This window comes from Oxyura jamaicensis, chromosome 1 (genome assembly GCF_011077185.1).
Source record: "Oxyura jamaicensis isolate SHBP4307 breed ruddy duck chromosome 1, BPBGC_Ojam_1.0, whole genome shotgun sequence".
In the NCBI taxonomy this organism is placed as follows: Eukaryota; Metazoa; Chordata; class Aves; order Anseriformes; family Anatidae; genus Oxyura; species Oxyura jamaicensis.
This window is the reverse complement of record NC_048893.1, coordinates 185,820,560-185,837,918: the sequence shown is the minus strand read 5'-3', so window position 1 is coordinate 185,837,918 and position 17,359 is coordinate 185,820,560. Positions and strand designations below refer to the sequence as shown.

The 17,359-nt window shown below is 40.4% G+C and overlaps 2 protein-coding genes and 1 long non-coding RNA gene across 3 annotated transcripts in view; all 3 read right to left on the bottom strand.

Moving 5' to 3' along the window:
• ZDHHC20 (zinc finger DHHC-type palmitoyltransferase 20) overlaps positions 1-2,067 on the bottom strand; it is a 206,222-nt gene extending 204,155 nt beyond the window's left edge. Inside the window, exon 1 of the mRNA XM_035326441.1 lies at positions 1,962-2,067. The gene's annotated coding sequence lies outside the window, so the exon portion shown is untranslated. The remainder of the gene's footprint in view (positions 1-1,961) is intronic.
• MICU2 (mitochondrial calcium uptake 2) overlaps positions 1-2,221 on the bottom strand; it is a 151,585-nt gene extending 149,364 nt beyond the window's left edge. Inside the window, exon 1 of the mRNA XM_035326425.1 lies at positions 1,962-2,221. Within this exon, the coding sequence (XP_035182316.1) occupies positions 1,962-2,195 (234 nt within the window). The 5' untranslated portion in view covers positions 2,196-2,221. The remainder of the gene's footprint in view (positions 1-1,961) is intronic.
• An 856-nt stretch (positions 2,222-3,077) lies between these two features.
• LOC118167247 overlaps positions 3,078-17,359 on the bottom strand; it is a 17,023-nt gene continuing 2,741 nt past the window's right edge. The window contains exons 2-3 of the long non-coding RNA XR_004751042.1: positions 4,611-4,685; positions 3,078-3,889 (exon numbers count right to left, since the gene is read on the bottom strand). This is a non-coding gene — a long non-coding RNA (uncharacterized LOC118167247). The remainder of the gene's footprint in view (positions 3,890-4,610; positions 4,686-17,359) is intronic.

Below are 17,359 nucleotides of genomic sequence, written 5' to 3'. Positions count from 1 at the left end.
AAAAGCTCTGAAGTGAAAAAGAGTGTTCTAAAATGTAACATAAAGGTGACACGTTTCAACACTTTACCGTGCTTTTGACTGTTTCTTACTTCTGTCTGGAAGAAGCCACTGATAGCATCCAAACTGCTTAAAAGAAACGCAGCATGCTGCTTTGGTTCTATTAACCTGTCCTCATGGATTTTACGGGCCACTTCTGCTTTCAGTTTACTGCCCTTAGTGTCATGCTCTGCATGGCCAGTTCTTCAGTAATTTTTTGAAGTGTCACTACATTATTTGCAGCAACACAGAGCACAAGATGTACAGAGAATTTCTGTCTGCAACTACGATGGGATGTCCAACGGTCTTTTATCATGAAACTAAAAGTTTAAATTGAATACACTCCTTAACATTTGCAGAGTCCAGCAACTTATTGTCTCCGATAATGAATCAATTGAAGATAATGAATCAATTTCAGTCCCCCTACAGAGTTATGAAGTGTACTTGTAGGACTGTCTATGCGTTACCTGGAAGCTAGTCCAAGAACACAAGAGCACCAAAGCTATATGCCTTCAACTCAACAGCCTTTAAAAGTGATTACTTCCTGCATTAACACTTTTTATACATACCCAACATACAGCGTACTTATTCAAGAGTCACATACATATAGGTAATAGGCCTCAAGGAGAGGACTTTTTTTTTTTTAATATAATTCAATGTTACTAAAAAATGTCATAACTAAATATAAAATCTTATTCTTTTGTCTCTTTACAGCAAGAAGATACACTTCCAGTGGGAATTCTAGTGCAATAATGTTTGCCTTCCTCGCTGGGAGCATGTACATAAAACCAAAGTTTTAACAAGCACTGTCCAAGAAATCAGGACTAACACTTCACCTATTTCAGAAGCATTCTTATTTAAAAAGTGGAGTTTCCTCCCCTGCAACACTTAAGACTGCAATATCAAAAAAAATAATAAAAAAACTCTCCTTGTTCTTGATTTGAGAATAAACACGATCACTATTTACCCGCCTGCAGTCCAACCTGTTCAATATTTGTTAAGAGACAGGATGTCAAAGCATACAAACCATGGAATACTTCAAAAATTTCCTAGGTAGAAAGAAGCAGCTCAATGGCAATGCAATCATACACTGACCTCCTAACCCCATCCCACCCTAACCTGCTGGCCCAGATCACATCTGGGTCTACCCGTCTTGGAAGCCTCACTGACTTTAATTGAGAGTCATTTCTTCCCTGAAGGAAGAACGTGAAAAAGTTAACTACACAAAATGAGTAACAGCAGGAAACAAAACTGTGTTTTGGAACTTGTGGTGATTGTTTTGTAAATAACAAGTATCTGTTCTTGACCTTCTGTGGGAGTACTGATGCTCCAAGGCAAAATACATCTTAATGTTCATTGCCCTAGTTTCTGAACGTACCAACTGTTATCACCCTAACTGCTGTGTGTCAGGTGTGTCAGACAAAATATAGAAGTGATATTTTGGGAAAATATTCTTTGTTAAGGGGGGTGAGGGGAGAAGCGTGCTAATATCTAAGCGCACCTGCAGCTCAGGCTGGGCATCGCGGACCAGCAGCCGAGCCCTGGAAGCTGCCAGCAGACGGGCAGCTCAGCACGGGCCACGTACCCACGACGACTACACGAACCCCTCAGGGAGCACCCCAGGGCTGTCTGGCGACCCCCGCTTGCTTCCACCGCAAAAAACGTCCATGTTCTCGAGAACCAAGCGGAGCAGGAGCACCTCTGGCCAAACACAGCTGCCAGGAGGGCCGGAGCCCCCCTGACCCCTCCACGGCAGCGGCTCCCCCAGCCCACTCCTCGGGCACCGCCGGCGCTCGGCTCCCGCAGGCCTCTCCCCGCACTCCCCCCCGGCCTCCCCCCGTTCCCCGGCTCCCTCCCGCCCCGGCCCGAGGCGCCCCCCGGGGCGAGCGGCGAGGACTCCCGGAGCGGGGCTACCGGCGCCTTACCTGAGCCAGGACGGTGAGGAAGGCGCCCGCCCCCGGCCGCCCCCGCCAGCCGCCGTAACACACCGCCACGGAGCCTCCCCCGAGCAGGGCGGCGGCGGCGGCGACCCTCCAGCCGGCCGGGCGCCGCTGGCTCCGGGCGGGCCGCAGCCCGGCGAGCCGCCCCCGAAGCGGAACGCGGGCGGCCGCCACCAGCGCCGCTCTCCACGCCGCCATCTTCCAGCCAGCCGCCGACATGGACGCGGCCGCTCCGCCGCCGCGGGGGCGCATGCGCGGCGGCCGGGCTGGGGCCGGGTGGATGGCAGGGGAAAGCGCCGGGCCTCCACCCGGCTCAGCGGGCCCGGCAGGTTGTCGGTGGAAAGGTCGTAGAGCCATTATGGTTGGAAAAGACCTCCAAGATCACCTGGTTTGACCATCGCCCTACCACCAATGTCACCCACTAAACCGTGTTCCTAAGCACCACGTCCAACCTTTCCTTGAACACCCCCAGGGACGGTGACTCCACCACCTCCCTGGGTAACCCGTTCCAGTGCCTGACTGCTCTTCCTGAGAAGAAATCTCATTTCTAACCCGAACCTCCCCTGGCACAACTTGAGGCCATTCCCTCTAGTCCTATCACTAGTTACCTGTGAGAAGAGGCTGATCCCCAGCTCCCCACACCTCCCTTTCAGGTAGCTGTAGAGAGCAATAAGGTCTCCCCTGAGCCTCCTCTTCTCCAGACCAAACAACCCCAGTTCCCTCAGCCACTCCTCACAGGACTTGTGTCCCAGACGCTTCACCAGCTTCATAGCCCTTCTCTGGACAAGTTCCAGGGCCTCAATGTCCTTCTTGTAGTGATGGACCCAAAACTGAACACAGTATATTCCAGAACAAGTAACAACAGAAACATGAATAAGTCTAAAACATCCTTTTCAAGGGTGGAGTTTCTTACGAATGAGACGACAGATGTTGCTTACACAAACTGTCATGGCAGAGGTGATAACTGAAAAGCATGACAGATTGAATTGACCAGCTGTAATTACTTATGTCTGAGACATATGTCATATGTCTATTTACCCTGAATGCTTCAAAATCCCTTGTTTTTTTTTTTTTTTTTTTTTTTTTTTTTTTTTTGTACACTACCATTGTTCCACTGAAGCTCTCTAAGCTTTGCTTGTTGTTAATGAGTCACATTCAAACATTGGACTGCCTGGGAATTGATGATATATGGTCACATGAAGTAAAGCTGAGATGAAGTTAACCACTGTTTTTAGGTTGGTAGTACTGGGATTCGTGTTTCTGGAGGAGTTCACCTGAAGTTCACCTGGTGAATTTGGAAAAAGACTGGAGAGAGAACTGTTTCAGGCAATTCTAGACTTAAGGCATCTGGCAGAAAAAGTGCAATTTCCCGTTGCTTAGGTTAAAGGCCTTCAGAAAGTACTCAGTTCATCGTAGCAAGCTGTACCTTTCACCTCGTTGTGTTACAACAGCAAGTACTGTATTGTCAGCATTATGGGCGCTGCAGCATCTGAAACACGGCTGTGAAACATGGAAATGCCTTTTTTCCCCTCTCACCACTGATACACAGTGATACACATCTATGCCACTAAAGTACTTTTAGTTTGCTGTCCTTTCTTAATCTGGGTTCATAGTCATGAATTTGATTTTGTACATGTTAATTTCAGTCATTTAACTAATGGCATCTCAGAATTTTTCCAGTCTTCCATTAGCATGTGTTGTCCGTTGAATGTCATTCAGTGAAGTGTTTGAGACATCTTCAGGAATGTGCCACCTGAATACTTATCAGGATACAAACTCTTCAAAAACACCTCTGGGAAACACAAATGACTGCTCATTGCAAAATCACCCAAGAGTGCAACATGCAGGGTGAGTGGTTTCCATCCTCACAGGCTGTAATGTACATTGCAAAATCTTTCCCCATCCCCAGAGACCTAGAAAGTAAGTCATACAAGAAAATCCTTTCTAATCCTCAGATACAATGAAACATAGCAGCAAAATCCCTGTCATGCACAAACTCATACTGAAAAATCCAATTTCTCTTACAGAGATGTAAAACTTACAGCAAATTCCTCTCCCCTATTCCTCTTTTCCTCCAGACAGACAAAGTATTTTCTGTCTCAGCCTTAAAGTTTGACACAGAGTATTTGCACAAACACCTTAAGAATACTTCCCTTTCTGTGTAAGACAATAACAAGCACTTTGTGGATGCTGGCAATGTCCCAGAAGCATTCTAGAGGATGGCTGAGGGATTTTCATTCTGTATGCCAGATCCCACAGTTTTGAACATGTGACTGCAACATAGGTGAGCATGTTTAGTTCAGCACCTTGCTAGGCATTTTCAGTTTTTCTTTGAGTAAGAACAAGTAAGTAGGTCATTTGCCTTTCCTTGGATGACATTCCTGACTGGAACAGATATAGCTGCAATGTGAAAGGACAACTACTCTCCTATGACTGCAAGCACGCAATGCTGATGGGGAGGTGAGGTGTCCTTAGCCAACCTCTCTCTCCCTGCAGTAAATTCATCCCTATGTGTAGTGTCCCAGAGGAGCATACAGCTACCACTGTGCAAATGAGGCTCTCTTTCCTGTCCTGTAGTTTGCTCTTCCTTGCCTTTCATAAGCAGAAATCATAACATTTAGCAAGCTGACATACCTGCTTTTGTAATATGTGCTTTCTACATGTTGAATTCAGACTTTATCTTATAGAGATGGTTGCATTGCTGAAAATCTGCAGTAGCAAATTAAAAGCCTAATAAAATATTTTCTTAAATGCTTAAGGATGTGATTTTCCTGTGAGGTTCAATGCTCCACTGAATCATTATATAATAAGACTTAAATGCTGTTACTTCTTGTTAGGCATAATGAGCGTAATGTGAAATCACATCCACAAATGAAAACCTACTACCGTGAAACAAAGCCCATGGAGCACCTTTGATATTTAGGAAATGATGTCTGACATAAACTTCATTTTCTTCCATGTTTTTGTTATAAAGTAAAATGTAAAGGGTAAAAATATCAAGTAAACCTACAGCTCCACATGCCTGAATGTCCAATTCTGCATTTCAGTGTCTTTCAAGAGTGTTAGGCCAAGTTCCAGCACAGATTCAGTCTCTGCTGGAACTCCAATCCCCTCAAGAGCATTAGGCTTAGTGCCAGCATTCATTTACTGTTGTAACGGCTTAAATTAACTCCTGTTACATTCAATCTAAACCCTTTCTTACTATTTTAGATAGAATAAGAATTGAGAGGTGGATTCAGTCAACCAGTGTGAGGGCCACCCGTCTTGCTAGTTGGTCTCTGGGGACTACAGATGCAGCATAAACAGGTTCAGGGGAGGGAACAACAAGCTGGTTGTGAATTGAGAGAAGGGCCAGCAAACCCCCCTTTATATATGTAGTCTTATGTCAGGAGAAATAATGTGGGGCTGGTCTGGCTTATTGATTGTGTGTACTATTTGACAGCTAGCTGCAACCAAATGTAAGATTTTAGTAGGCTAGGCACTGCACTAACAATATTTGGGGTACTTCTTTCCTGGAGGAGCTGAACAGACAAGCTAATTGAAAGACAGTAAATATCACTGTTTTATTTTGTAGGTGAAGAACTGAAGCATAGGTTAAATTCCACCCAAAGTCAGACACAAGACTTGAAATAGGAGGTCTCACAAACCCAGGCCTTCTTTGGCTCCTTCAAGATAACATTGGTCCTCTTAAAAATATCACTTTTGTTTTGTTTTAATAGAGGTGAAAGCAATCTGCCTGCCTATGATGACAAGGAAAATGCTCCAAAGCCCATAAGAATATAAGCACAACAAAGACAAGTTTTGTTAAAAGTAATATAACTAAATAATCCTTGAACACCTTGAAAACTGGAAAGTGATTGGATAAAACTGGACAGTCTTTAAAGTTGGCCAGCTGATATCTTAATATTTATTCAGAGCCTCAAAGTTACTTTGCCAAGGTTGTTTATTGTGAAGGTTGGGAGGACACCTCAGGGATTAGCTGTTTTTTTCACTAGAGAGACTTATTCCATAAAGCCTACCAATCCCTCCTCCAAAGAAAAAGAATATTGTGAGATCAGTTTCAAGGAAGCTGAAATATCCTCCTGTGATGAAGAATCCTTAACATGACTCTGTGCTGTTAGTTTACATAAAGTCCACTTATTTTACAGGACATGCAAATCATGGATATTGACCTCATTACTAGACAGTCAACGTTCATCCACCAGTAAGAACAAAAATAAATGTGAACTTTTTGTGGCTAGATAGCACCATTCAGCTCATAAATAAGAGTTCACAGCAATCATTGCATGTAGGAGCTAGGCCATAAATATAGCCTATCTTCAAATATTTTCAACTTGCTGAAGTTACTTGAAAGCTTATCATGACAGAGTCCATTTGTAAGGAAAAGAATTAAAATTTATCTAAGATATGTGTCCCCAGATACCTCTCATAGCATTAATTTATGTTGACCTTTCTAACACACTGTTCTGATGTTGTTAGCTGAAAAACACCTTGTATGTAACAAGTCCCCTCAGACTTTGGAGCTATTTTTGAAGTCAAATTAAAAAATCAGAGAAAAGAGTTAAAAAAAAAAAAGTTTTTAATATTAAAAAAAATAATAATTTTGACATTTGAAGATATTAGTAACATATTTGGAAAGTGTTTAAAATATAGTTTCTAAGTTGGCAGTTACCTTTGTGTGATAAATATTTGATTCATAAAAGAAATGGTATGTAGACTATTGAAATAATGCTTTCATGTGGATAAAAAAAAGGCAGGTCAAAACTAATACTCTGTTGTGAAGGAATGTGCACTTCTTGGAATATGATAAGTATATTCGCTATGGCTCTGCAGCTTAGGCTGTAGATCTCAGTTCTGTGAAGAGATATATGCCTAGCATTACGTGTTTCGAAAAGTTCAGTGATCTGAAGTAAGACTACTCCTACCGCGTAAAATTGTATACATAAATCCTTGAAGATTAGGGACTTTCTCACTATTAGATGAGAACTGTGGTTTAACTGCTGTTTTATCTTTCAGTGATAAGATCCCATGGCACTTTTGCAACAATAATAGAGGTCCCATGGTCCTCTGAAAACATTTTAAGTAATGGAATTACATTATGTACTTTAGTGGTTAATATTTTCCTCATGGTTCCAGCTGAAGAAGTTAGACTTTTTTTTTTTTTTCCCTTCTAAACATTTTTTCTGTAGTGTTCCCAGCACTGATTAAAAAGATAAATCTGTATCCAATTGAAACCATCTTATTTGGACTTTTTACATGTAACTTTATTTTCATAGATATATAGATATATACACACATTTTTATATGTATTTTTCATATAAGATATTAATAAGAGTATTTCTCAAATATTATTACCAGTACTTCCCATGTAAATACACATTTTTGTTTTGGAGACGTTACTGTATTTCAGGGAGCATTTCTTTTCTCTTCTGCCATTCCCTGAAATCAGTGTGAGCTTTGCCATCAATTTTAATTATACCAGTATTTCACCCTAAGTTTTATAGGAAGAGTTGGCAGCAATAACTATAGTTAAGGTTGCCTAACACTTTCAATTGTATAGATTCTGTACTTAAAAAGAAGGAGAGATAGTACAATAAAACAAGTCAAGATTAGCAAAGTTAATTTTATCTGTGTTGCTTCATAAACCAGAAAGATTTATTGTGGACTCAGACTCATATTTTTTAAGTGTGATGTGACTGATATAATTGTAAATAATTATTGTTATGTAGTTCAAAAAGATGGTAAAGAATTCTTCACAGTATTTCTAAAGAAACAAATGTAGAATTATCAGTATTTTAACCTGTAAAATCCTTAAGAAAAACATGCTTTCTGAAAATGAAGAAGCATCATATACCTTCTTCCTTGCTTTCTTCCCCAGACCACTGCCTAAAGCTACTATTAACAACAGTTTGCACTGCTACTGTGATTTATTAATGGAAGTTATTTTCAATTATAACATCTTTAATATTGCTGAAGTTGAAGTGTATATAATTATTTCTTTGAAAAAGAAAGGAGTTATAGAACTTTAAATTACTGTTTTCTGTAATGTATTCCATTATTTTAAGTAGTGTTTACTTCTATTGCTCAGAATGCCATTTATGATCCTTGATTACACCTATTTTTGTATAAGGGGAAGGAATGATTATTTTCCAAGTGTGTTTGGTAGTGTAGTAACTAAAATTAGTATAGGGTCTGATCTAAGCTAACAGCACTGGTACATGTGTGTGGTAGACACATACCTTCACTATAAAAGGTTCTGAGATCCTTTCATAAAAATTTGAAAGTCCTAATACAAAGTTCCTTGTGGTTGGCAGAGTCTTTCTGTTTCCATTGATGTCTGTGTTTGGCTCTTAGGGAGTTGAAAAGCAGCTATACTATTTGTATAAATATTGTGAGCATTCTTTGTGTATTTGCTAGTGAAGGTTTCCTTAGTCTGTAGCTACATCAAAAGGGAGTGCTGGGGCCACTCATGAAGGCATAATAATTGTGGTTCTGATACAGATCCCTGCAGAAAAAATGGTGAAGCTGCTCTTTGGAGAATGGTCCCCACCTGGCTCCATTCAGGCAGGAACTGTTGGCCGTGTGAGGAGTACATCTGAGTACACCCACAGCGGACTTCCCGTCCACTGCCGGACCCCATCTTGAAAGGGGGAGCGTCTTGAGGGACTTGAGGGAGTCAGTATGCTCCGGGATCTGAACTGTGGATGTCCAAGGAGACATAAGCTATACTGATAGGAGGATACCAAGACAAACAGACTGGCTCATGTTCACAAGTTGGGGTGGTTTTGTGTGCACATGGCATTCACAGTGTTTATGGATCGTATGTTCACATAGCTTAGGTATAGCTTCTCTCTGATCTGTAAAAGAGAGATTTTGTTGGAGCAGGCCAGAGCACAGCTAGGACACCTGTATGATGCTGGTTCTGGTCCTTGAGCACAGGCCCTGCCTCACGTTTATGCAACACAAAAGAGGTATCCATACAGTGTAAGTGAGGATCCACAGCAAATCATCTGTAATGCAAAGTGTTGCAGAGGCTGCCTGCCTGCTTGCCTGGGGTAGAGGAAGGTATTTAGGGGGCTACTTACCATGCTAGGCTGCTCTTAAGCTTACATGGGTAGGGCTCTGTGGGTAGAGAGAAGGGGTCTGATGAAAGCAAGCTGTTTGTTGTACTCCACAGCAGCAAGAGAGACTCAGAGGACCTGAGGTCAGCCTGGAGCATCCCACTTCATAAGCACAAAGAAGCTCCTGGAAGCTGTGGCAGTAGTGAAGGACTGAGGACCAGCTGAGTCTATAGGCCATGTGCTGGAAACCAGGGACTGTCCATGGCGTGATATTATCCCACATATCCTCAGGACAGCTGTTCGTGACACCTGATGACATCCTGGCACCCAAAAGAGCCCACTTGTCTTACCAGACCTGGATGGAGGAAGTGGAAGGCCAGTTTGAAGGATAAGTATTGCATTACTGTATTGAATAAACTGTGGGTTAGCAGTTGTTACATATGAAGTAGGATCTAAATTACTTAATGCCCATGCAGTCTGTGTCTGTTTTCTTCTCCTCCTCTTAGTTCCTCTGCTCCTTTTTACATAGTCTCTGTTTTACTGTAATTCGTGTTAAGTGTGTTCAGTAACTAGATTGCTGATGACCAGAAGCTCAGCTACCACTGGTAGTTGGGGATGTACCAGACTCCGTTCAGAGAGAGCAACAGGGGACCCCACTACTCTGAAGGACTGGGGTACCTCATCGAGGACCAAGCATTATAGCATCTACGGAGGGTCGCTAGGGGCTGATGGCATTATTGTGGTAATACGAAGCACAGTAGGCTGAAAGAACTTGTCTATGACATTGAAGCAAGACAGAGATAGAACTGGAAATAGTCTTTGAAGACAAAAGCTATTTGTAAAACTTTTTGCAAATATTATCACATTATTGGAATATTTTCCAGCTGATTATTGAGGACTTAAAAAAAAAATATCTGCTCTTTTGATCCCTTGGAGTCTACATCTGATTTTAAATCCAAGGATGTCTTTTGTCTTCCTTATTCTACTGCTCATCTATTAGCTTATCTTAAACTTACCTTTTGTTTTTAAATTTTCCTAGCTATAACTATACTGATTTTAATTTGTTGTAACTTACATTCTGAAAAGAGAGGAGAGACTACAGTCTTTTAAGAAAGAGACAGAAGATACTTAGGTAAAAGACACAGTCACACTTTCTGCATCTGCCTCCTGAAGTGATTCAGGAACTAGCTCAAGTAAGCTCTGAACCATTTCTAGATATTTCTGATATCTTTGAAAACTCATGGAGAATTGAAACAACACAAGACTGAAAAAAGGAAACATAGCAACGGTTTTAGAAAAAAAAAAAAAAAAAATGGAAAAGAAAATAAAAAAATTATAATAAAATAGCTTAAAAAACTCCTTGGATGCTAAAAAAAAAAAAAAAAAGTTTCTAAATGCCTAGAACATGATAAGGTGATAAAAACTTGCTGACATGCCTTTGTCAGGAACAGGTCACGTTAAACCAATATCCTTCTTCTATATATTGCCTACTAGATATAGATGAAGCAGTAAATGGAAAATAGAGGAGGGATGTGCTGTCATCTTCGAGTACACGCACACAAAACACACAGAAAACCTCACCCATTTATAAGGATAGTTATCAATTATTCTTCACTGACCACTTAGGAAAATGCAAGTGGAATACATTTAATTTCTAGGTTTGAAAAATCCTTTTCATTACAAATATAGGGAAGCAGTGGAAAAGATATATGTAGAAGGGCTGCAAAATACCCTTAATGGGGATACTTTTTCTGGACAATCTATAGGGGCTGTTTTATACATATTTCATTTGCCCCAGTGAAGTGGTTTGAGAAAGTGATCTCTTAAGATCCCTTCAGCCTTGAATTTCTGTGATTCTATGCAATCTGTAGATAGATATGCAAATGATACAAAATAGATCTTTAAAGATTCCTTCCCCTATGAAAATGGAATGGGAAGATTCTGGGTCACTAGCCCATAGTTTGATTTTTTTAATTAAATCTTGAAGTAGGAAGGTTATAATATTAATTTTTTTTTGGTTGCAAGATGCAGCTGATTTTTTTATATCTCAAGCTTTCTATCCAAATGGCATAAATAAAATGTTGCTTCCTCTAGATGTGCTGTAATTCTAGGTCATCTATAAACAGAAGTGACGCAGTTTGGTTCAGGTGATTAAGTCCTGGGTCAAAGGACAAGAGTGCCACTATTTGTACTTTAGGTTCCCACTCATTTCTCTCTGAGTCCTTTACCTTTACCATCAAAGTCCTCTGCCCTGCCTTCTCCCATGAATCTTGGAGTTATAACATTGACCCTGTAAAATATAAAACCCTATTTTCTTACTGATAATAGTACTATGTTTTAGGCCTATGAATACAAAGCGTTCATTTTAAACTACATCCTTCAGTCTAGCAAATGGCAAAAATTGCAAGATGTTTACTCACAAAAGGTGTCTCGCCTAGTTTCTCCATGCTTGATAGTAATCTGCCCTTGACAGCTATTAAAGTAGACATTACTGCCATTGTTTTACACAAAAACAGATTCTGCAAGTGTGAATTTAATGTAGTTTGGAACACTTTGTAGTCTTCAGTCATCCCCATTTTCCACATCACCCAAATTATTTTAAAATGTAAGTTAAGTTTTGCAAAGCTGTTAGCTTTATTTTCTTAGCTCACCCAAGCTGTTTTTATAAGACATGTTATCTATGGTGAATCACAACACCTTTTATTAAAATAGTTATAAGCACATTAGAACTGTCAGGTATAATTTGCAGCTTTTTCTCTTTTAGTTTCAGCACTCTTCCTGAAAAAACAAACAAACAAACAAAAAAAAAAAACACAAAACAACAAAACCAATGACCCCACACCCGAGTAACTAGGGAATCTAAGTTACAATCAAATTTATTACATTTACCAGACTTGAATTTCAGATAGGATACCATTACAATGTATTTGAAGATGAAAGAACAGAACTGCCAGTGGGCGTTGCATTAGCAGCCTGAAAAATGTCTAATAATGCTGTGATCAAGAGTTATATAGTGATGAGAGTAAGAGGATCTTTTTTGTCTTTAACTTCTATATTTTGTATAAGCTGAAGTGAAGGCTAGAACCTCATTCCAAAGCTTCAGTTGAGGGGAAAGTGTCTTCTTTTTAGATTTCTCTACAACATACAACATACCATTGTAATTTAGCACTGCAATTCTGCCTAGAAATATCTAAATTACTGCTAGAGAAGCAGATGCTGTTATGTGCATGTATGCTGCAAGCATGCTGTGTACCTGATGCAACCACACGAGTTCTGCATCCACAGAATTTCTGCAGAATTCCAACTGAGGTCTGTGCTTGGAAGGCTTCCAGGTCAAGGTTCTCACATCAGAAAAAGCTCAATAAAAGTTCTGTTCAAAACTACCCAACCAGCCAAACACCAGCACCAAAACAAAACAAATAGCAGTCTTTTCCTATTGCTGACAGGAGTCTTCTCTGAGTCTTGGTCTGTGAAATGTCTCTCCTATTAGTAAGCCAAGTTTGTGGCACAGATAATATTTAATTTACAGATGCTAACGTGGCTGTAACTTTGTGATCATGTTAATTGCATTTGTGCTGCAAAGATTTTTAATTCCAAAAGGTGCTGCCAGCTTTTGTGTACACAATTTAAGCGTACGTAGAGTTTTTGCTCTTCTTGGAGACCTCTACTGACTTTCATATATTTAAAATCTGTAGTTGTGGATCTCTTTGATTCATCTTCTGTTAAAGAATGTTGGCTATACTAAAACTGGCAAAGGAGTTAAGCTAGATGTAAAAAGTGGTATTCCAGAGAACCAGGATATGGCACAATATTTCTTTCCTGAAGGTACGTTGCCACCTAGCAAACACTGAAAATAATGTTCACACAAGGAGAAAAAAAAAAGAACCCCAGAGATGTATGAAGTTTTGCTTGATTTTGAAAAGCTTAACTGAAGAAAGAGCTTGAGGTGTGAGCATTCCAACTGAGCTCGTTGCACAAAGGGCTTGTCTCTGAGTGGATGTGGTGGATCATCTGCAAGACAGAGTAAGCCAACCATTCACCTGGCTCTGTTTGCCCTAGTTCTGCACAGCTTGCAATGTTCACACCAGGAATGGGAGGAGGGGGATATATTAACTCTCTCTGACATTTCAGAAGATGCGTGTGCTAAAATGCAAAGCCCTTGGTGCTGAAGGTATCTCTGAGAGAGTTATGGCACAGTCTGTAGTTGCTATGAAGATACAAGGTCTTGCCCTGTTCTTTTAGTCTCTGTTTTAAGCACATGGAGATCTCATAGGTTGAGGATGACAAATTTGAGAAGCAAAATGGAAGAAGATCACGTTGTTACATGAGAAGAACTAAATGAGCTTTTAGTAGACGAGTAGGAACAAAATGAAACTTTGTAATCGCCAGTGCAAGGTCACTGGATATTATTATTAAGGGCCAAAATAGTAGAATTTCTGCTCAGTGATTAAGAGCTTGAGGACTCCATAGATGAATGAGTAGTTCTTGCTCCAGTCATCAAGCAGCCACACTAAAGAATGGCTAAGATGAAATGCAAGGCTGTGGTGGAATGTGGAGCTGGTGAGATAGCTCCATATAAAGAATGGAGTTGGAGGTGAAATCAAAGTTAAGTGAATTCAGTTGGTTGCACCTTCTTTAAAAGGTAAGGAAACAGAGGAGGGTAAAAACCTTTCAATGCCTAAGGAAAAAAAAAAAAAAGGAAAAACAAAACAAAACCAAATCCCAAAGACATGACCTGAAAAACAGCTCGCATGACACTGTAGTCTTATGGGTTGTGCTGTCAACAAAAAGGTAGCCTTAGCTTCTGCAGACTCAACAATAACAGCCATGCAGCAGCCGCTAGTACTATGTGTAATGATGGAAGGGATGGGAACCAACTAGTGCAGTGAGTGGAAGCAGAAGTCCTCAGAAGAGCATCAGCCAGCATTCTGCAATGTGAGAAAAATCCTTTTCCATCTATCTAAGCTGATGATTTACTTTGTGGACTGGGACATGTATCTCTCACTACACAGGATTTTTTTCCCCTTCTTTTTTTGTCAATAGATATCCAAATTAGTCCCCAGTGAAGCTTTAACAGACTTTTAGACTTTTTTTTTTTTTTTTTTTTTTTTTTTTTTAATATATATATCCTAATTGATATTACTTTTCTGCAGTTACTTATATTCTAAATGTCAGTGTTAGGACTAGCAGAGGTGCCTGTGTGTGAATGACCTTGAGAAAGAGTACAATGTCAGGAGTTTGAATAACTGATGCTGAGTTGAGCTGTTCATATTCCCAATCAGATTAAGACTGAAAATGAGGTAAACTCATGCAGTTCTGTACTAACGACCAGTTGCAACTAAAGCCACTTGTGTGAAGCTTACCACCAAGAGGTGTGAGGTCACTGCCCAAAACTTGACCAGTGCAGAGAAGTAGGATTTGAATTTACAGCCTGACAAAAGTAGCTAAAGTATTGAGAGGCAAAGCTCTTGCATTCAGCCCCATCAGAAAGACTCCCCAGGCATGAAATAGCCCAGAGCAACATGCCTGTGCTGCCCACCTGAAGTGAGGGTGAAGGAGGCGAATTGCTCTGTATCTGTAAGGGAGGTGGGTAAAAAATGTAATCTTTGTGTGCTTAAATGCTGGTCAAAAGATGAAAAAATAAAAACCAACAACCCCACCTTCCCACCATTTTACAACCTTCTGCTCAGACATAGCTTATCTAAGGAGCAGTCTTGAAAGGAGTTGCTTGCCAGGTCAAGCTGGAAGGCCAGGTGCAGGCAGAATTTGGTATGAAACGAATGTTCTTTGTCTTGTGGTATACATTGCATACGGGCTTGGTGCTGTCTTGTTGCCTGCACTGGCTGTTCTTCTCAGTTTACTTAAGACGTAAAATGTGAATAAAAAGGTACCATGAATAAAAAAGTACCATGCTTATCTGCCTTCTTGGCAGCTCATGTCTGTTCTCCATAACCTGGCAGGACTAACCCTGGTGACTACCCAAACTACGCTAATGCAAACATTGTAGCTGTATATCATATGAAATAGGAAACCTTTAGCAATTTAGACTTGGTTGACATAATTTTCTGAAGTGCTAAGGAGGTATGAAGTGATGTAAAGAGAGTATTTGAAATTTTCACATGTGAAAAAAATGCCACAGATTAATGAAAGAGTAATCTCACTACAGAAGGACGAGGCCAGGAATTTAAAACAACGGGAGCTTAAAATCAGGCACTGCAATCCTCAGCATTACTTAGGATATAAGTAAGTGAATAATTAAAGATACTGAAGAGATCTTAATGGATCTAATTTTCTATATGCACTTTCTGAAGTTCACTTACATAGCAACCACATGAGGCATCTGCAGAATTTTTAAACTTAATTGCCAGAAAAGAGACACCAAAGAGCTGTTTTGAACATCTTAGCCTTTCAGACTTAATTTAGACCCCGTCTTTAGAATATTTGTCCTTGGCCTTATAAAACACAAAATTTCAAATCATTTCAGTAATGGAAACTATTTGATTCTGTGTTCCTGAACAGAGACACTCTACTTGTAAAATATCCTTATAAATGAACAACTCTTTTCAAGCACATTACCAGAATGCTGTTATTTTTCAAGCTTGGCATTTGTGTGTGTCTTATAGATTTATCTGTACTTTTCAAAAATCCTGAGAAATAAGCTTAATTCCCACTGTTAGATTAATAGACATCTCTAATAAAAGGTTCAACTTTTTAATAGCTTTGGAATGCAATAACTTTGAAGTATTGGGAGGACTCTGCACTATATAGACATTGCTAACACCCAAGGGAAATTGCAAATATTATAATAGCTACAAGATTCACCATTGTTGTCTGAGTACTATACAGAGATATTTAAAATGAATAGACAAAAAATTATGAAAGCAGCATGTGACTCAAATTATAAATAAAATATGGGCACTACTGGACCTAAGTCTGTATGTGGGAAAAACTTAGTGACAATCAAATCTTCAGAAAGGAATATTCACGAACATTTACAAAGGACTCAGTCCTCACACTTCTACAGCTGAGTACTGTTTTCCGTAATTATGTACGCTATGGCCAAGAATGGCTCACAGATTCTGAGGGTTTACAATGATGAACTGTAAGAGGGTTTTTTTACCTAGGAAAATAAAGGACACAAATGTGCTTGTACTCTTTTCATATCATTTGTCAGAGCTCCAGCAATGTCATGGTGCTCTGACAATGTGCCACAGCAGAGAATCTGCTCCAGTGTTTTGGAGGAGTGGGGTTTGCAGCATGACCTTTAATCCACTGGGAGACACAACCAGAAAAGGTGCACTCTGAACAAGGGAACAAGCTTATGAGCTCTGTGTTTCTGAGTAGCCCTTAGCAGTCCTCAGCAGAGCAGCAGCAGCACCACGTTCCCAGATACAGAGCTGGAACAATCAGATGATTACAAGAATATGAGGTATGAATTCCAGAAAGTTCAAGCAAATTCCTATTGCTTGTTCATATCAAGATTTATATGAATAACATAACTTGAGGCTTGGCAAGATAATTTTCCTTCAGTTTTGCCATGTGTTTCTTTAGAAGCCTGGCCCACACTAAAAAAAGTAGGATACCTAATACTAGAGGTCTGTCTGATGTCTCAACATTTACATGCGTAGTTCTGTTGGCTGCAGTGCTACTGCAGTAAGGGCAAGGTAGTCCAAGCCAATTTGTCCATATCTGCAGAAGTGAGTTCTCAGTGCTTGCTTGTGCTATAAATTCAGTCCCTGAGAATCCTTAATGGTCATTGTAATCCTCTTCCTCAAACCTAGATCAATGTTTAAAGCGGAGGAAGCATAGGAACCTCCTGAATGGTTTCTTCCTCAGTTGCCTGTCAGGGTTTTCACTGCAATGCCTAGAGAAAGCAAAGCTGTTCAGACGGCATCTATTTATGGTGTGAATTCCCAGTGCTGCTATGTTTTTCAGACCCTCTGATGAATTTCTAAGCTCTATTGGAATAACAGCTGCAGGGAGAGGACTGGAATCCCCATGGTGGATTTCAGGTTCGCAGACTGACAAAATCTCTAAAAAATAACAGGGTGGGAAAGCTGTTTTTTATCAAGGGCAGCTATGAAGGCAGAGAAGCAAACTCTTGTGAGCTAAGAGCTTTTCATCTCCTTGCCCCATTTTTCAGAGAAATGGACAGGATGTGGAAATGTAGTTCGAATGTTGAGGGCTGGGGGCAGAGGTGCAGAGACTTTCTGTTCAGCTCCTCCACAGAGAGGTACCACCTCTGGGGAGAAACAGCCAGTCTAACACACAGATGTGTGTTGGTGACCCTGATAAAAAGTGTGTTGACAGCCAGAGAGAGGG